This window comes from Triturus cristatus, chromosome 5_1 (assembly GCF_964204655.1).
Source record: "Triturus cristatus chromosome 5_1, aTriCri1.1, whole genome shotgun sequence".
Lineage (NCBI taxonomy): Eukaryota > Metazoa > Chordata > Amphibia > Caudata > Salamandridae > Triturus > Triturus cristatus.
Genome location: NC_140587.1, coordinates 802,040,384 through 802,061,773, shown reverse-complemented (window position 1 = coordinate 802,061,773; position 21,390 = coordinate 802,040,384). Strand labels below are relative to the sequence as shown.

The 21,390-nt window shown below is 44.2% G+C and overlaps 1 protein-coding gene across 1 annotated transcript in view; it reads right to left on the bottom strand.

Moving 5' to 3' along the window:
* Positions 1-21,390, bottom strand: part of SMCHD1 (structural maintenance of chromosomes flexible hinge domain containing 1) — a 1,955,900-nt gene that overhangs the window by 1,881,568 nt on the left and 52,942 nt on the right. Inside the window, exon 2 of the mRNA XM_085605822.1 lies at positions 6,449-6,524. Coding sequence (XP_085461948.1) covers positions 6,449-6,524 — 76 coding nt within the window. The remainder of the gene's footprint in view (positions 1-6,448; positions 6,525-21,390) is intronic.

The following is a 21,390-nucleotide window of genomic DNA, read 5'->3' as shown; positions in this document are numbered from 1 at the left end:
CATCATTTCTGGTGACGTGAGGGGATGGAGAGATACTATACATTTCTAAATTCAACAGGTTCCTCAAAAAAACTAAAATGTTCTTTTGGATGATATCAACTCTAGAGGTCCTTCTTTTCCCCTTTTAACCCAAATCATGCAGGAGGCCTAGGCAGAATCATGTACTGCGATACTAACCGCCCCAGATAGCCACACCAGTTTGGTACACCAATCTAGTAGCACATCTGTCCCAGGGTCCAACGATTGTGCTAAAGCTCAATTCAGATGTTCTATACAGGCACAACCAGCAGGTTTACATTACAACTGCAAGTCTCTGAAGCTCTAAGTGCTGTTCACGAACACCTAGAAAATTGACATTTGAATAATTCTAAGGCCTGGAGAGAGCTTCTGGCTAAGGCAAGCACCCGTTCAAAAAACATAATTCATACCACAAAGTGGAACCGTATAATTATATGGTGGAAAGACAAACGTCTCTATTCAATGCTAGTACAGCCGCATACATTTCTTACTTATGTCATCTAACCTAGGAAGGGCTAAGGAACACTTAGGTCAGAGCCCATCTGACAGTGCCGAACAAGTTACTTACATGTGTAACGATATATCTGTAAGAGACATTAGTAAGTGATAGATTCCTTACCTTAGAATATCCCCAGGCGTCAGACTGGATCCCGAAGGTTTTCCCAAGCAGTACCCCTGTGCGTCGGTAGGCGTCGTCATACGGCTCTGCGTACGTTGCTGGCGTCGTAGCCGCTGAGATGATGTCGTCGGAGCTACTTAGACACGCCCACACGTGCTGACGTCAGTTCTGTAAACAACTTTTCCACGCCAGGAGCGCAGAGCCATGCCAGAGACCGACTACTGGTGCAATAGAACTAGGGCCCTGAAAGGGATGACCTGAACCCTAGAGAACAGTTCGCAGAACGAGGAGGATGGGCAGGCGATAAGGAATCTATCACTAACTACTGTCTCTAACTAATATATCGTTACACAAGTAAGTAACTTGTGCATCTGAAAGAGACACGTTAGTGATAGAGTCCTTACCTTAGAATACATACCCAAGCAATACCAACCCCGGTGGTGGGTCTGAGAAGTGAGATTACACCAGAAAGTCACGGAGAACTGAACGGCCAAAGAAGCCATCTTTACGGACCTGACTGTCAAGACAATAGTGCTTAGTGAAAGTATGCAACGAGGTCCAAGTGTCCGCCTGACAGATGTCTTGCAGGGGGACACAGCGTCCCAATGCTGTAGTAGCTGCAGTCGCCCTGGTAGAATGGGTGTGTAGCCCAACCGGAGGTTCCTTTTTAGCCAGAGAGTAACAGGCTTTAATGCACAAGACAACCCATCGGGAGATAGCTCGCTTGTGCACAGCCCGGCCTTTCTTGGCGCCCACGTAGCCAACAAAGAGCTGGTCATCCACCCGGAACTGTTGTGTGCAGCTGAGATAGAATGAAAGCACATGTTTTGGATCCCGGACGGTGGAGCCTCTCTTCTTCTCTTGAAGGGTGCGGAGACGGAAAGAAAGTGGGCAGAGTGACAGTTTGCCCGCGATGAAAGGCAGAGACTACTTTTGGTAGAAAGTAGGGACGTGGTCAAAGCACAACCTTGTCCGGATGAATCGCCAGGAAAGGAGGTTTACAGGAAAGAGCTTGGAGCTCACTCACCTGCCGAGCAGAGGAGATGGCCACCAGGAAGACAGTTTTCAAAGTTAATAACCGCAAAGGACAGTTATGAAGAGGCTCAAGGGGAGCGCACATCAAGTATGTGAGAACCAGGTTCAAGTCCCATTGAGGCATCACAAAAGGAATAGGAGGGAAAAAGGTGAGTAATGCCTTTGAGAAATCTATTGACGACCGGGGACTTGAAAAGAGAGGGCTGATCAGGCAGCCTAAGAAAGGCTGAAAGAGCAGAAAGGTAGCCCTTTATAGTGCCCAGAGCAGAGCCCTGCTGGGCCAAAGAGAGAAGGAACAATAGGACCTCAGAAAGAGGGGCAGCAAGAGGATCTACAGCTTTCGCTGTGCACCATGCCACAAATTTGTTCCACCAACAGGCGTATACCGTTTTAGTGGAGGGACGCCTGGCTGCCAGAATCACATTACAGACTTCAGGAGGCAAGTCAAATGGAATCAGCTGTTGCCGCTCAATCTCCACGCAAGGAAGTGGAGGCTGGACAAGTTCGGGTGGAGGACTGTCCCCTGTTGCTGTGACAGGAGATCCCCCCGAAGAGGCAGCCGGATAAGGGGATCCACGCTCATACTGAGTAGCTCGGGATACCAAACTCGAGCCCAGTCCGGTGCCATAAGAATGACTTGGACCCGGTCGCATCTGATCTTCTTCAGCACTCTTGGCAGAAGTGGTATAGGCGGAAAGGCGTACAATAGACCGCAACTCCACTCGCGCCAAAAAGCTTCTCCGAGCGAGTGCCGCCTTGGAAACTCCAACACGCAGAACTGCTGACATTGCACGTTCTCTTCGGTGGTGAATAGATCTAACCAAGGTTCTCCCCACTGCTGAAAGAGAGCTTGTGCCACCTCTGAGTGAAGACGCCATTCGTGTTCCAACATGCACCTGCGGCTGAGTTAGTCTGCCCTGGCGTTCAGGGTACCTGCCAGGTGTTAAACCACCAAGGAAATGCATTGACGTTCGAGCCATGTCAAGAGGCGTAGAGCCTCCTGACATAGGGTCCACAAGCCCACCCCTCCCTGTTTGTTGCAGTACCATATGGCGGTGGTGTTGCCTGTGAACACCTGCACTTCTCTCCCCTTGACAGAGGGAAGGAATGCTTTCAGTGCAAGCAGGATCGCCCTGAGCTCCAAAAGGTTGATATGGCGCTTGGACTCCGCCGGAGACCAGAGACCTCTGATCTCTGCCTTTCCCATGTGGTTGCCCCATCCCAGAAGGGACGCGTCCGGCACTACTGTGTGCTCCGGTTGGGAAAGGGAGAGGGATCTTCCGCTGACAACGCTGGTCCGTGAGCCACCACTGCAAGTCCTGTGCAGTGCACTCCGAGATCTGGACGTAGTCTGACAGGTTTCCCCAATGCTGCGTCCACTGGAACTTCAGGTCCCACTACAGAGCCCGCATATGCCATCTGGCATGATAGATTAGCAGGATGCAGGAGGCCATGAGGCCCAGCAGCCTCAGGGTCTTCCTGACCGAAACCCAGGTCCAGGGCCGAAAGATCGGAATCATAGCACGTATGTTCTGGACTCGCTGTTCGAGAGGATAAACCCGAAACTGTGCCTTATCCAGATCCGGTCCGATGAAGAGGTGCTTTTGAGAGGGAATCAGGTGCGACTTCGGCACGTTGATGGAAAACCCCAGGAAATGCAGAAGGTCAGCCGTAGTCTGGAGGTGGAAGACGACTGCCTTGGGCGAGCCCGCCTTCAACAGCCAGTCGTCGAGATAGGGGAAGACTGAAACCCCTGATCTGCGCAGATGAGTGGCGACCACCGCCATCACTTTCGGACGTTCCGGAGGTCTAAGAAAGGACGCAGGCCCTTGTCCTTCTTTGGAACCAAGAAGTAGTGGGAATAACAACCACGACCTACTTCTGGCGTCGGAACGCGCTCGATGGCCCCCTTAGACTCGAAGGGGAGGGAGTAGCCCCTTCGGACTATTAGCAGAATCCACCTGTCCGAGGTGATGGTGCGCCAGTGGGGAAGGTTGAAGACGGCTGAAGACGGCTGAAATGCCGGAAACCGGTCCTGGGAAGCTTGTTTCCGGTCCAGGGAAGGCATGGCTTGGCAGTTCGGGCTGGACTGTTCCCATGAGGCACAGGGTCAGACTGATTTGCATATGGCCATGTCTGAACTGGGGTGGCAGAGTGGGCTAAAGAACGGTGATGGATCAAACCCAGATCTGTTGACTGGGTGAGAGTGTTTGATTGGTTCTGATGCTCCGTCCATCACCACCCCCTTTTGTACCGCTGGGGATATTCTAAGGTAAGGAATCTATCACTAATGTGTCTCTTTCAGATGTAAAAGTTCAGAAGATCATTTAACTCTCCATCCTTCTCTCAGAGAATTATAAAATAGTTGAAGACCTTCTCCGAGCACTTTAGTGAGCTGTCCACCTGTGCCATAGAGGTTGAGATGTTGAGCACAGTTTTCAGCCAGCATTAGTGGCCTTTTTTCGAAAAATCAAAAAGTAAAATTGAAGGGCTTGCTAGAAAATGGCTCTGCCATGAAGGGGGGTGGGAGGGTGGAGGGGGGTGAAGAGGAGGAAAGGGATGGGAATAGAGAGAGAAAGCGAGGGAGATAGAAAGAGAGAGACAGAGAGAGCAAGAGAGAGACTTTCAAGTCTTCACAATAAAAGAACCTTAATGCCATTTTTCTAAAGAAAAAATCACTTCTCCCCAAAACCAGACTAATGCCTAAGGTTTCAGTCCTCCATTTAAAGGAGCCTATTATTGAACGTTCTTTTTCACCAAATCCTTCAAAATCAGCTGAGAATGCGCTGCATTAACCACAATGTGAGATGTATAAAATCTGGACAGAACAAATGTCTTAAAAACTTCTGACCAGGTATTTGTCTATTTTGGCTATCCGGGTAGGGACCACCATCTGTTCAAACAGGTCATCGCCAACTGGTCCTCAACTTGCATTACATTCCTTTCTGACACAAGAAAGGAAGACACGGCAAGTGCGGTGACCTGAACTCTTAGGGCCACCTAGCTAGGATCGGGTGGAATGGGGCCCAGGGGTCCTCAAATGTACAGTGACCCACCTTGTAATGTTTCAATGCCTGAATGGTTTCGGCGCCGATTGCCCTTGATCTATTGCTTGTTGTCTCCAATGCCCATACTTGTATTCTGCCTGTGTAGGTGCCCATTAAGTGTCATGACTGCTGCTTTGTTGTGAATTTTGATTTCAATAAAATGTTATTAAAAAAAAAAAAAAGAAAGGAAGACACGTATTGGGGTTAATAGGACCGTGCACTCTGCCAGAAGCATGCTTGCAACACTGGCACTCAATCCAGGAGTGCCAGTACCAGACATCTGTTAAGCAGCTTTCTGGAGAAGTAGGCACACATTCACCAAGTACTACTGCCTGGACATGATTATGGCAACGGATTCTTCAGTAGGCCAAGCACTCCTGCAAAATATATTTTCTTATAGTGAGTCTGCTTTCTGCTTCTTCATGTTTGGACATTGCTTTGCTAATCAGATTCAAGAAGGTGAGTTATAAAAGATTTAATGCTAAAGAAGAAAAACTAGTTACTCAACTGTCACTACACTTTCCCAGCAATATCATTTGTTTATTACTTTTTTTTACAGGTTCACATGGAACACTCCCCCTTCCAATGATAGAGGTACACTTTCTATGTGTTAATTCTTAAACCCTTGTCATATAAAATACGGGCTTTAGTGCATTCCAGGAGGTAGTAATGAATTCAACACTCACCTCACTGGCCAAAGTGTGGGTTGTCTCAAATGAGGTGGATGAGCTACTAAAGTAACATGGTTGTTTTAAAGCTATTTATGGCCATTTGAAAAAGTACTATGGACTCCTAGCCTGACAATAGGGAATGATTCAAGCAGTGTTACATTACTCCAACAAACAGGGGAGAGCTAAGAAATTGCGCTATAAAGTGCAGCATCTCAGTGCAGACCATGCAGTGGCAGCCGGCACTGATCGAGGGTGGCAGGGTGGGTGGCGGGGGTAAATAAAAAAACTCATTAAAACTTACCTCCTGTCTGTGTTGCTGCATCCTTCTTATCCCATCTCTCCATTCCTTTCTCCGACCAGAACAGGAAGGACCCAGGAAGCACCCAGGCTCCCCCGAGCCAATCACAATGCTGCAAAGCAGCGTTGTGGTTGGCCTGAGCACCGTGGTACGGCGCTCAGATGGGGACTGGGGGCCTGGGCATGTTCTCCACCCAGGCTGTAATGCAGACTGGATGGAGAACATGCCAGTGCACATAAGTGTCATGCGCACGTAGGGAGTGAAAACACCTCCTCCCCTCACCCCCCCTGCTCTTTCAGCAGAGCAGCCCCGCTTCGCAAAGCTTCTGCGCCCATAACAAGAAAAAATAAAATGATAACACTGAGTTATCATCATTTTATTTTTTCTTATACTGAGACCATGGGTGAATGCAAATTACTTGGTTGCATCCATATTGCAGCAAACATAGATCACATAAATTACTACCCAAATTTATAGCATTGCATTATCCTCGCACAGTTTTCTACGGCCATGCTAGTTTCGTCTTTATGATGCACTGCCAAAGAGACTGAGCAGCAATGCCGGGGCACTATCTCTGGAGATAAATGTTCCAGGCAGTTGAAACCAAAGAACCAGAGTAATAAAATCATAAAGCAAACCAACACGAAACAAACTGTCAGAGAAACAGACCAGTGTACATATAAACAAACCAATTAAAAAAATTCATTTTTCAAGCGGGTTTACTCCGAAGATACAGTATCCATTATAGATGCATACTTACAAAAATTCAAATCAGATACTACAATCCGGCTTGTTGTTGTGATGACAAATGTGTCATTTGAGGCAATGCCAAATGCCTTAAAAGAGAAAAAAACATAAGAAAATAGTTAAATAGGATGCCACACAAGAAAAACCTTCAAAACATTTTCTCTTGTCAAACTTTAAATAAATAAATGTATTTCTATATTTGATTTTCCACAATATTTACACCAACAAACAAATGAACATAATAATGTAACATTAAATATTTACACAGAAACAATACACCGTATGCACGTTACAATTAAAGTGATATGCAAATAAATCAATTTTGATCACACTGATTTTTATTTATTCACAAGTTTGTGCTGTATGGAAGAGTATTTGTTTTCATTGTACTTTAGTGCAATAAAGTGGATTATTATATGGGGTGGGCGATTGCCCACCTCAAGGAGCATTAAGTCTAACTTGTCAACGCAAACCATAAAATCAATAAAATAAATGCAAGCTCACATAGCTATGGCACACAGCAGGCGCACCTTATTTAGGGCAATGTGTAAAGTTTTAACGATGTACCAAAACAATAATAGTCAAAAAACCAAAGAAAAACAATTCCCCAACTGAGTTAGAAACGGAGTACATTTTGATATACAAAATGACACGAGAATGACAAATATGCAATACGGGGAACCAGTTACCAGTTGAAAAAAAGATTCAAGTGAAAATCAAGCCAAAAAGCACTAAGCTCAAAAGATTCAAGTGAAAATCAAGCCAAAAAGCACTAAGCATCAAAGATAGTCTATGGAAGAGGTAGATCAGGACCAAGCCACAATTTTATGCTGAGGGCAATGGAGTGCAGGTGGGATACAGACCTGACTTAGGGCTTGATTACGCCGCCCGCCCAACCACGAAAATACTCAGAATCAGGGGGGCGGGCAGTGGTAGACTTTGGGGGTCCAGGAGCGGGGCACTAGCATGGCGGCCCGCTCCAGGACCGCAAAAGTCGTAATCAGACCCTTTGTCTTTGATTATGGAACTCAAAACCCTCTGGCGATGGAAGCCTGAAGCTGTATCTGAGGAAGGTGCATTGATGATACTTTTGCGCGAGGTCCCCCAAGCAGCTCCAGAGATCTGGAAGTCCAACAATTTTCCAAGCCCAACTTTCAGGATTTCGGGGGCAACTCCTCCACAGGGACAACACTTAGGAGCCAGGACTCACTCCAGCAAACACTTAGGAGCCAGGACTCACTCCAGCAGAGGCCACAAGCAAGGTCCAGTGAGTATAGTCAACTGGACACTTAAGGAAAAGACCTCCTGCAGCTTATTGTTCCACCCCTGTAGTCTTATAGGAGGTCAGCCAACTGACTCTTGGAGGCCACTTTTTCGTATGTACCTCTTGTACAGGTACCAGTCAGTCAGTGCTCATCATAGGTAACAGACAGCAGGTCCAGTCCATGTTCAAAGGAGTGTTCCTTGTGTGACACATTTATGGTTAAAACTAACCAGTGGGCTGGGGTGACTCCTGGACGCTCTCTAAACAATGGGGAAAATGTTTCAGGAGAAAACCCAACCGACCGGTTCAGCAGTCCCTGGTTGCCCTACTGAAAACAATCCCATAGTGTCCCACACTCCAAAAATCCAAGAAGGCAGGGCGTTCTCCCTTGTGCACAGTTCTGGTGCACAGTTCTGGTGTCCACCCGAACTTGTGGCAAGAGAAAGAGCAGTCCCCTTCCTGCGTCCACTCCAAACCAGTACTGGGGGTAGGTCCCCTTTCACTAGGTTTGGTGCCTGTCTGGCTTGGGGGGGACAAATGGTGGTCTTCTCCAGGTTCCCCCTAATATTTACTTGTGAAACGGCCAGCCCCTTTACAAGTTGAGACTCTTAGGTTCAATCCACCTGCTTTGGAAACAGTGTGCCTAAAAAGAAACTCTTTTTGAAAGACTCTTACAATAATTATCAATGGTTGTTTGGTTGGTCTTTTTTTGTTTGTTTTTGTTTTTTTAAACCAACAAAAGCCATGATGGTGCATAGAAAGGATCTGGAAGAACAGGAAAATCAGTTAGCATAACTGGGAGGAAGGGTGAGTCGGTAAGAAATCTGCAGCTAGATCTAGTCTCTACCAGATAAGACGTTACCTAAGGTAAGTAACTTATTCCTCTGATAGAGACATCTAGCCGCAGATTCCTTACCTTAGAACAGATACCCAAGCAATACCATCCGGGAGGAGGGTCTGCGAACCTATCCCAAGAAATATCCCTGACTAGGCTATCCGGTCTGCATAAAAAAAATAGAGGGAGACCACTTGCCAGGAAGGGAGGGTGAGGAAGGAAACATCCCACTTGAAAACACGTGGAGAACCCCCATGCACCATCTTCCAACTTGCACCGGTGCACCAAGCACAGCCTGTGTAGACCCCTAAAAGAGGTGCTATGGTGGCGAAAACATATTGAGGAATACCAGTAAGGCATACAGACAAAGTACCCAGGCAGACAGGAAACAAGGCTAAAGTACATCCACACTAATACCATGAAAACACCCCAATCAGAACTTGGGTAGAAAACTAAGAACACCATGCAGCCACCAGCGTAGACACCAAACACGTTCAGAAATTAAGACATAACCCAAAAAACAACCAGGGACCACAACCTGTCACTGAAAGAGTAAGAATGCAAGAAAAGAAACTGCCAGGGCAGGGTACCACACCAGATGGCACAGGGAGGGACAAGTGAAAATAAAAAGCCAACTGTCAATGCCCTATAAACAGGCCACACAGAAGGGAATGCAGGAGACCATTTCCAGCCCGAACGAGTATGGGGGGGTGAAGAGGACTGTATGACAGTGAGGTATTAAGATTTCGCTCCACTCAAACTATCCTGGAAACGGCGCGAAGCAGAGTCAGCTTGTGACCCAAACAGATATTGACCATAGAAAGGCATGTACACAAAGGCAGACTGAACAGCCTCAGAAAAGCTGAAGTTACGTAGCCTAGCACGCCGGCAAAATGCCACCGAAAGGGCCATGGCTAGCCCAACAGAATTTGTGGTATCCATGCCACAAAAAACCAGCAATGTAGCCACCTGACGGCTGTCCTAGACCAGCTGAGAAAGTGTGTCCCGAGAGTCATCAGGGACGGAGGGGAGAAGGAGAAAGACCGAATCGAACAACACAAGCCGTATTAAGGGACTGTAAAGTGGAGCTGGTAGCAGAAAAGATAGACCAAAAGCATCCAGACCTTTACACACTCTGTCCGGAGGGACGTCAGGCACAACACCGATGTTGGGGGAGGCTGCAGCAGCCTGAACCATAAAGCTGCGCAGAGTAGTGGCAGCGAGGGTCTCCAGGGGCAGGATGGTGCCTATGAGCTATAGACCTGCCAACGGAGGCTCGGTCCTCAGCAGGCCCTGCTGAAGCACCGCAAGTAGGGAATCAATGGCCACTTCGACAGAAGGAAACTGCAGCCCCAGAGCTACATCAACTTTACACAAAAGCTGAGCAATAGCTGAGCTAGCCTCTGAAAGCGAGGAGGAGAAAACAGGCCCAAGAACGGGGAAGAATCAAGGCCACTAGCATCACCAAGGGCAGAAGCCCAATAAACTCCAGAGGAGGCTCAGTTATGTGATCACCCACATCACCGGTGTGCCATGGAGAAAATAGCAAGGGGCTCCTCTGACAGTGGAGGAAAGTAGCCGAAGAGGAATCTTCCACCGACACCGTTCCTGACATCAATCGGCGTCGAGAAGGCAATACCTCGGCGTTGGGGAGGAGAGATGATCAGAGGGAGGTCTTGCAGGTTTGGAGTAAGTCGAGGCCTCACCATCCTCTTAGGGGCAGCAAAGCGAGCCAGAGGGAGGTTAAGAGCCAAAAATTACATGGAGAGAGAGATGTGCTAGAGTTACCTCAGTATCGTGAAACACCGGAAGACGCAGCCCAGATTCTTGCTTTGACCCGAAATCGGAGGAATAGGAGGCGAGTCAGAGACACCGCGAGTACACGGTAAAGTTGGGGGAAGCTGCGGCGCCGACCGCCTATGATGGGACTTACCAGGCGACAGCGACGACAAAGGACTTCAGTAGCTGGCACTCAAGCAGTCTGCGGAAGAGGACCGCAACCGACTAGGGGCCGTCGACCAGGGTGCTGCTTTCAGCATAATGTGGCAATCCTGCAACGCTGACTACCGGAAGCTGAAGACACGAAACGCTCCATTCAGAGTCAGGGTGCACGCATAGACACCACATGCAAATGGATGAGGGTGCAGGGTCGACATTGTAGACCTAGAAGATATCTAGAAATAAGCACACTGTTTCAGTGTGGTAGGCCAAGAATGGCCAGAGGTACCGCTCTCCGGATCTGCGTGGAAGCACGTAAATTAAGAAATCAACGTCACATCCGGTGGGCGATGTAGTCACGGAGTCGCTCAGCACCCTCTACAGACGCACAGAGGTACTGCTACAGAAATATTTCCAGATCCAATCTGGCGGCTGGGGATACTTCTAAGGTAGGAATATGCAACTAGACGTCCTTATCAGATACACTGTAGCAAAGAGGGAGGGGTAGGACAGGGACTGGTATGAGCCACAGTGAAGCAGTGACCAGAGCAGGGTTCAGAGACTGAAGTGAACTCTTTTGCTTCTTAGCAGGCTGTCTCATTCAGATGCAGAAGGAGTTATTAAAGCTTGAAAGATACCATTGCTCGCAAGGCCTGACATATCGAACACCGAAAGGCTCATAGAAATGTGACTGTCATTGTCTCATGACTACTGTGATAGGGCCTATTTAAATAGCCTCTATTTTTATCATGTGTTACCTGCAGATTTGTATCTCTTTCTATCAGAAAGTGTTAAGTTTAGACATGCGCAGTACTGTTAGCATCACATCAGCCTCCTATCTAGGCTGAGATATTTCAATGTTTAGGTTATGGCCACTGCCATGTTATTGTGGATACAAACAATGAAGGCTAAAACGTCTACAAGTGACTTGAAATGTCGCATTTATCGCCCTTCTTATTTAGTCTTGTTGGGACTTTGGTATCACCAAACTTAAAAACACGAGTGAAAATCACCGAGCAGATACTATAAAACATCAGGTATCTGACCATTAATTGGAGAGGCTTCAGGAGAGAACCAGAGTACAGAGGTCACGTTGGTTTGTTCAACAAACTAGCCAGAGTTAGGAGGTTGCTCTGGGGCTCCTAGAGTGACACAGAGAAGAGGCCTTCAGCCTGGCACTGCTAATCATTCCGGGGTAAGGGCTGCGAAAGCGACTAGCTAAACAGCTACTTCCTACTGAGAAAAGGTATGCAGTGCAATCCATCTTAAGAAACTTGATTTATTGGGATGCTAGTTTCAACTTCTGCTAAATCTTAGCACAGCGCTTCGAAGCATGGTGACTCAGATTTTACCAGGCCAAGCTATATTTAGAGCCTACTCGCCCCTTCTGGCGAGCTGACTAACAACAGGTGTTCTGTTCACTCACAAAGTGAAGGAGCATTAAAGAGGACTTTAAATCTTCTTTTGATCTTATAGTGTTCAGAGGTTAAAAGTCAGTGTACAAGGCGGAAATGTGTAACAGCTGACTGTATAACAAATGTTATTGAGATTGTATAGTATCGTCTGCAGAGCTGAAATATTGTATTATTAACTTCAATAAAAAAAGGTTTTTCTAAAATGAGGCCGAAGCTATGATAACCTGGAAAATGAAAAGCAAAATAAAATGGCAGAGGCATATTGGGAGAAAAAAAAAGTCAGTGTACATCTACAATTACTTTACTTTCTCCGACTGCAAAGTTAGAGGATTTTGTAAAGTGAACTGTCTGCCAAACATGCTTTATAAAAAGTGTGAATCGAAAGGCTGTAGGATTTCATTTTATTCTAACACATTTAAATAGCTAATAAGTGAACTGTACAAAACAAACTTCAGTAGTTATAAAAGCCCCCGTTTTGTAATTTTGTGTGATGAAAAAAAATATTTTAATAGGATGAAAACTAATCAGAACACTTTACTTGGTGATGTGCAAATGATAAATATGTTTGCTGAAACCCAATTTCCAGAGATTATTGTTTATACACTATATAGTTCTACAAGTAAAACTGCATGTTAGTGGGAACATTTTTGGCAATTTCAATGAAAATTGTACTGTTTGTAAATGACAGTAAACTACCACCTCATGCTTTAGTGATATTAATAGTGAGTTTTTAAAGATGAACTGAGAAACATTCCTCCTCCGCCCAGATGGGAATGCTATTAGCGAACTAAGAGGCAGGTCTGGGGTTATGTGTATCCTATATGGGAGCTAGATTTCTATGCATTGAGCAAACGTTTAGTCTGTTAAATGAAACAAAATAGTTTTTATTGTAAAGCAGAAATGCTGAACTCACATATCAGAAGGTACTCTCATTATGTGCTAATGAAGAAAAAGGTGGATCTGAAAAATAAAATATTTGCCTAGGATGACAATGAGACCTGTTTACGGGTCAAGTACATTAAAGTTAGGCTGAGTAAATTATTCAAGCTACTAGGCCTGTAGGTTTAGTAAAATGTTTATGATTTTTCTAGGCCTGTTAGGATGCAGAATTCGCTAGCTCTAATGGCCCCACAGAATGTGGGAAATCCTAGGTTCAAGATGAATCTAGTATCGAGAACAATTTCAAATCTTTCAAAACAGATAATGCCCAACAAAGGTACCGGGGAGGAGGCGGTGGGGGGTCCGTACTTGGCGCAGTCTTATTGGTAGACCAAAGTGGACTGTTTGTAGAAGGAGAAGTTAATGGCCATCAAGTGTCATTTCTTATTGACACCAGAGCTACCCGATCCACTACTCCTCTCGAGAAAGATCCATGTTGTAGGAGTTACAAATAAGCAAATAATAAATCCTGTTTCAGAAAAAACACTTGTAAAAAATAGGTTCATTTAAGGAGAATCATCAATTTGTAATACGTGATCTGAGTCCTATATATCTGTTAGGAAGCAATCTATTGTGCAAGTTAAATTGCACCACTTACTGCACACCGGATGGTGTTGAGATCCAAATGCATGATGTAGATATTGAATTTAAAAGGGCCAGACAAGGAATAGCTGTAGGATTGTGTCCAGTGAGGACAGTCAAGGATGTACCTCTTGACTTGAACGATAGAGTGAAACCAGAGATATAGGACCTTACAGGAAGGGAGATTGGACTAATCAAAGGGTGTAGAACCTGTTCGAATTACACTAAAGCAAAATGCAATTTTACCAAGAATGCCACCTTATAATCGAACAGTTTCAGGAATAACCCCAGTGATTGAGAACATTCTAAAAAGGGAATATTAAAAGAAACTGTCGCAAGCCCATGCAATTCACCTATTATGGGTTTACAAAAACCCAATATGAAATACAAGATTTACAAGATCTTTGAAAGATTAACAATGTAGTTGTCCCGTGGTACCGAATCCAGCAACACTACTTTTCCAGATTTCTTCCACTGTAGAATGGCTTATGTTGTGGCTCTCCGTCAGGCTTTCTTATCAAATCCATTGCAAGCGGACAGTAAATACTTGTTCTCATTTGTGTTTAGAGACAGAGTTTTGGTATGGTGTCGGGCCCACAAGGGTATACAGAAAGTCCATCAATCTTTATTCAGATCTTGAAAAACAGTCTTGAAACTTTGCAGATGCCTTGCAATTCAGTTTGATGGGAGATCCGCTTACAGTGATGGTTCCAGTCTGTTGAAATATTGCTCACTCGAACGAAAACGCAATATTTGACAAACAGCAGACTTACAAAACATGAACAAGTACTTGCAGCTGAAAACGTGGTGCTCAGGAGATGTCACATGCTGAATCCAGCTATCTTATTGCCCTCCCCTGAAAAATAAATTGATGGGGATGAAGTTGAACTGGATTATCTAGATGTTACGGACTTATTCACCGAGCCAAGGTCAGACATAAAAGATGAACCTCTTCCAGATTAGATCAGACCTTTCTAGAATCACACAGGATAGACAATGGAAATTGGGGACGTTTAGCCCAACATTAAGATCCTTAGGCGCAACAGTCCAACTGAGGTTCCCTGCTCTTTTGAAAGTAATGTGGAAGAATACAATGTTTAACGTTAAAGACCCTAGGGAGGTAGAGGTCTTTATAGATTAAATCAAGGCTCAGGGATAAGTTGACATTTTTTCCTGACATTTTGTTTGTCTGTTTAAGTGTCTCTGGAGGAGGGGGTGAGCTCTACTGGGTGGGTTATCATCAGGCCCAGGGTGTTATCGGGGAGGGTTCCCTTGGGAGCGGGGGGGCACAGTTGGAGAAAGCTACTTTTGAGTTTCACTGGGAGAGGAGCATATTAAGGAAAAAATAAAATAAAAGTCTTCATTTGTGTAATCTACAGGATATAGTAAATAAAAATGGAGCAGTTCTTGGGCAGGTAAACTGCTGTCTGTCTGTAACATCTGCAATGGTGGGTTGGATAGAGCCTTAATCCCTCCTCTAGCATCAATTAAAATTTTAACGTGGAATGTTAATGGACTGGGGTTTTGAGCAGACAGAGGAGAATCCTTAAATATCTGAGGCAATCGAAATATGATATCATTCATACACCACAAACATGTTATACTAAAGGAGTGGTCCTGATTATCAATCACTCTGCTAAAGCAACACTAGGTGATGTTGAGGCAGACACCAAGGGTCGATGGATTATCGGCGATGTTAGAATCCAAAATAAATGCTGTACCCATGTAGGCTATTATGGTCCGAATATAGACTACGAGGGTCCCCTAAATACTATTTACAGTTGTCTGATCCAATCAAATTTTCCTATCATTATGGGGGGCGATTTTAATATCCTCCTGAATCCTGTTCTTGACAGGTCTAAAGGGTGGGAGAGCAGTCTCCACAAAGATGGGTTCTTTCATTAAAGTGCTGATGAAGGACTTAGGTTTGATAGATATCTGGAGGAAGAAATGCAAGGGATTGGGTGGCCCCTTGGACTTAGCATTTCATAATAAAAAACATGGGCACTTCTCCCGAATTGATTTCTTCTTGGTAGAAGTAAGACTGTTGAATTATGCTGCCTCTGCAACGAATGTCCCGGAGCACCTCTCTGCTGTAGTCCTAGAGTTACAAATGCCAGGAGTTGCGTTAACTAAAAGGTAGACCTTTTATAGAACTTTACTCCTAGACCCCCTAATAATTTCACAGTTGAAAAAAGAAACACTATCTTTTTTTAAATTAACCAAGATTTAGCTTCATTGGAGGTATTATGGGATGCCTATAAGGCATTTATTAGAGGTAGTGAAATATGTTTGGCAGCTAAAAACATAAGGAGAGTAGAATGACGATCCAGAAATTGGAAGATGATATTTCCAAAGAAGGGAATAGAAGTAAAACCCACCAAGATACGCAACTATCTAGGTCATAGCTAAGAGACAGGCACTGACAGACTACTTAGATGACCTGATCAGAAAAAAATGGGAAGCTAGCTATTTAGCAAATTACGAATTTGGCGAGGGATGAGGAAAGCTCCTTGCCTGGAAGTCTCGGATAAATTAAACCAGGAATGTAATTAAAGAGGTAACTATTGTTGACTCAGGCGAGATATCCTTAGATAACTCCAAAATAGAAAAGGCTTTTGAAGTTTTTTTTCAGGATTTATATACAGAGGATCTAGTGGTCTCAGAGTCCCAAATTAAAATATATTGAGGGTATATGCCTACCATCCCTCACAGAAAATCAAACTAGTCTGCTGTATCAGAATATTTCTTTGGCAGAACTTACGACTGTGATGAAACATCTAAAAAGAAGAGGTAGTGCGCGGGGACAGACGGTAACCCTAATGAATTCTATGCGGCTCTGATAGAGGAGATTTCTCCTGTCCTTGGGATCCTGTTTGACAGGGTCTTTTCAGATGATAAAGCAATTCCTAGGTCCTGGGATCAGGCTGCAGTCTACTTGATTTTAAAATCAAATCGAGACCCAAGAAAATGTGAGTCATACAGGCCCATCTCCCTGCTGAATTGCGATTATAAAATCTTTGTGCAAATTCTAGCAGGGAGGTTGAACCCTGTAATGAGTGCCTCGATTCATCCTGATCAGAAGGGGTTGATTAGGGGCCGTCAACTTCATGATTTAACGCATGACCTGATTAGTGCGATTGACATAGCCTCCATTAATAATCTACCCCTTACTATCTTCACATTCCATGCAGCTACAGCATTCAATTGGGTAAATTGGCCCTTTTTATGGTATATGACCCAAACTTTTGGGTTGAGGGATCACTTTGTTAGAGCTATCAGTAATGTCTTTAAAACCCCCACTGCTAGACTCATTGTCAATGGTAACTTATCAAGGTAAATTAAGTTGGAGCGGGGGACGAGACAGGGATGCCCCCTCTCCCCCTTACTGTTCGACTTATATATAGAACCTTTGGCCTGTAGCATTAGGGCTAGTCATATCTTTGCTTCATTTGCATGGGAGGGATGGGAAAAAAAAGTCACGTTATACGCGGATGATTTGATGATTTTCTCTAGGGACTCCCCTGCTATCCTGCCTAGCCTGGAGAAAATTCTGATGAGTTTTGGGAGGGTTTCATGTTACCTAATTGACTCACAAAAACCGAAATTATGCCACGGAATACACAACCCTGTAATTTGACAGCTAAACGGCAAATCCGATATTTAGGCATACAAATCACAAAAAATATTACTCAACTAGCTCAAGTGGAGGCCGCACAATTAAGATCTTGGAACGGGCTTCCTCTCTCTATCCTGGGCTGCTCCAACTTGATCAAAACGTCAATCCTGCCAAAATGTACTTTCATCTTTGACAAAATCCCTTTATCTTTTGATCACTCTTCCCTGAAAAGCTTGCAAGGGCTTATAAATAGTTTTATATGGTCCAACAAGGGGGTGAGGATTGCATGGAGGAAGTTGCGATGTCCAAAGCTAGAGGGGGGTATAGCTAGCCCTGACCTTCGTTTTTGCTGCTATGCCTTTCAATTTAAGAACATAAGGTCCCTCCTGTTTAACTCCTCTTGCTTTCCTCCCCTATTTCAAGCAATGTCCAAAAATATTCCTCAGGGCCGCGATGGCTGTTTAAGTTTGGGCACCCAAAATACTTTCAAAAAATTAAACTCAAGGTTTTAAGCTCGGTTTGTGAAGTTTGGTATCGTACCAGGAAGATCCTGAAGATTCCATATTATAATGCAGGGGCCCCTATTTGGAACTCTCCAGGCACCCCCGCATGCCTAAAAGATAGCTTATCCATTCCTTTATTGGAAGAAGGTATTTTGAAATGGGGTCAATTGTTACAAGATAACAAACTACTTCCATGGGAGGTACTCTGTAATACCAGACATCAGAGACTTTCAAGATTTAAGTATTATCAGCTATCCAGTTGGGCTGTTAAGTTGAATAAAGAGGGAGAAGAGAATGAAGAACATGAATATATCCTATGTGGTCCCCTCCATCAACCTAAAGAGGTCTCCAAATGGTATTGGCTTTTGGTTAAGGGGAAGCCGCCATTAGTACCCATGGAGGAGCCCTGGAGAAGAGACCTACCTTTGACCAACGTAACATACTTATGGCAAGTATTGATGCGCACTTTATGGAATGTAGTTAAAGCCGCCCACCTTAAGAGAAACCATATGTTCACACTCCATAGGGCATATTGGACCTCGAAGAAACTCTCAAAATTGGGAGGTGAAGGACGGAAGGTCTGCCTGATGTGTGCCTCAGGTGATGCGGATGACTTGCATATGTTCTGGTAGTGCTCTCCTATCCAGGGCTTCTGGCACAATATCGGCAAGTCTGTTTCGGAGGTCTTGGGGCAAGAGATTAAAGTAAGCCTGATTTAGGTTATTTTTGGGGTCCTTCCAGAGGAGAATACCAGCTATATGCTCTCTAACTCACAAGCTTCCTTGTTATTTCTGTTAATTCTTTTTGGGAGGAGGGAAATTTGTTTAAAATGGATCTCCTCTCAACCCCCAGTAATATTAGATTGGGTCGTCTCGGTGAAACAATTTCATAGATTGGATCTTGCTTGCCCCTCGAGTAAAAGAATTAGAATGTGGGGGATCTAGGACGGGTGGGTTAATAACCTTGAAAATATAATATCCTGAAAAATTCACAACACCTTTACAGTCCAATGATTAGGAAATAAGTGAGATTTGAGGAGGAGGTACTATCTTGCTTGGGGAAGCATTTCTTCCTCTTTACCATACACCTTCCATAGGATCTTGGCAGCCGGTTTCGATGGATCCCCGGGTTTCTAAGTAATCTGACGGCATTGTTATTCCTGTCCGGGGTTCCAAGAATAAACCTTATTTTTTTTAACAAATTTTTATTAGTTTTAGAAGACCTAGAAAAACATCTCACAAAGCTTATTGTAATTACGTGCGAGTTCCATCTTACATCATAATGTAGTTAAACAGAGTAATCTCAGGATGTCCATCAGCAATCAGACGTCAGTCCCGCCTATGAACAAGAAAATGAATGTTCATCTTAGCCCAAAGACAACCCTCAGCCCTTTGTCCTGTAGTGCATCGCAAAGCACTCAATTAGTCATGAATCTCCTCCGGGTTCTACTCCTCAATTAATACCCAACAACAGTCCCCCCCCCCCCCCCCATCCACCTCCAAACAACCACCCTCCTCTCCCCCCAGGCATCTATTTTAAGTCCCAAGGCTTCTCTAGTGGCTGTAATCGCTTGCAGTATGTCCTACAGAGTGGGATCTCTGGCCGGCACTGGCGTAGAGGATGTCTGCATCTCTGTGCCCAAAAGTTGTGCTCAGTTCCCCCTGTTCTGGTTCCTTCCTTCTGGTCGTCTTGCCCATTATTTTCAGAGTTGATAGCAGATTAGGATGCCCCTGTATGTTTAAGCTAGTTTGTTCTGGACCAGTATCATAGTCAACAGGAATTTTAATACCCCTAGGTTAGGGTCCCGCCAGTGTTCTGTTTCACTAAGTGGGCGTGCAGGGAGCGCTGAATTAGACTTTCGCCCTTCCGTGTCCAGTTCGGTTCTTTCTACTAGGCAACCAGTGCCAGAGTGCCCGCCATGCGGCTTATCCTTGTGGCGCTACCCTGGACAGGCGATTGCGGTGAACTTGTAGGCTCTTTTCTATAACAGGGGGTGGCAAGCGTTCTTCCCAGTCGTCACCTCGTATCACAGCTCAGAAGAAGGAGCCAGGGGCCGAAACTTTGGTGCTTCTTCTTATAGGGCTATGGGATGTGGAGGGGCAGGGTTGCTGTGGTTCTTTAAGCACTCCCCAGTTGTGTTGGAGCAACCGTCCTCGTAGCGCTCTTTCGTTGTGGGCCACACCCCCAGTCTCACCAGCAACGTGCTCACAGCTCTGAAGGTTAATGTGGCCAGGCCAGCTACACTATGAGTGGGCACCGTGGGGCGAGTTCCCTCATGTGTGCTTAGTTGTGTCTTATTTTGCTGGCAAAGTCTGCAAGATGCTGAAAGCTCAACATTGCTGTTCATACATTCCAGATGTGAGTAGAAAGAATAATTTGTAAACAATATTTCTGACCTGAACTAGAACCATTAGAAATTGCTAGTGTATTAGAGAATTTAGGTAAAGGAGCTTCTGCTATTAGTAACTGATTTGCAATAGCAGGGAGGAGGACTTTTTAGAATCATTCTGAAATCTGTACTAATCATAGGTGTTTGTTTGATAACTGTATACACTTTATATAAAATAGTTAAATGCTGTATTAACAGAAGAAATAGAGAAAGAAACCAGATAAATTAGGAGAGAATCAGATTTAGAAGAGAAAAAGAATAAATCAAACAAGAAATTAGAAAAACAAAATTGAAAAAGAAGACAGAGAGATTAAGAAATTGTGATGGTTTTTCAACCATCAAAGGGGGGAGGGGGGACTGCTAATTTCAAATGTTTTATTAAACAATACAATATGCTGAATTTATGTTAAAAATGAAGTGTTTTAAAAGCAAAACTTTCAGTATGCAATCATACTTAAAATCTATAGATCTGTAATATAGAAATGAAGCATGGATTCCTAAATTTTCATAGCTGAAGACGCCATGATTTAATAAGGCACTTTAGTACAAAAAAAATGCTTAGTTATTATCCATTTTGAGCAACGTATGTTCAAGATGTTTTTCTTCTCTTGCTGCAGACATTGCAATTTTGGAACCAAGTACTTATTTGAAAATGAATAGACATATGTATGTTGTATTAGACGACTGATAGTGAAGTTCTTACTGCAAACAATGTAGACAGGGAGGATAATTCATGGGAAGATGTGTTGTAAAACAAGAAAAGATGTGTTGCAACATTCAAGGACACACGTTTAAAAGTCAATTGTATTCTGGTGTGAAGATGGGGAGTAAGCCTGTTCCCGGGGGAGTGCTGACATTTTATTGGTCATCATGAAGATGAAAGAAGAACAACGTTGCAATATAGAAAACGTGTGTTTATATTAGTGTGTGTTCTTAGACTGGAGAGCAGAGCAGTAGGTGTAAGTCCCAGACTCTCCGAGAGGGGACTCTTTAATGAGTTTTATTAGACATCTCTTTATGAGAAGTCTTAGTTTATTTCTTGATCTGCTGTTATTTGTGCTGAGAATACTTCCCAGCTAATTTGACTAAAGCTTTATGCTTATGCTTGATTCTCTCATCAAGACCCTTAATGGGTATCTGAACTGACACCTTTAATCCTTCCTGCATTGATCTTGACTAAGTTTAGAATAGGACAATTTCTTTATGAAACTCGCCTTTTACATTTCAATGTATCGATCTTTTATTTGATTTGCTTAATTGACTTACCTCATTACTAAATATTAATTGATATGTTAACCTATAATTATGAAACTCGGAAAATAATACTAAGATGAAGAATGAATAACGAACAGATTTGAAAATAATACGCTTTAACTCATATTTGACTCTATTTACTGCCTGAATTAAAGTAATGATAATTGTTAACGTTTAAGAATCTCTTCAGTTGCTTACATCCATGTCGACATCAAAG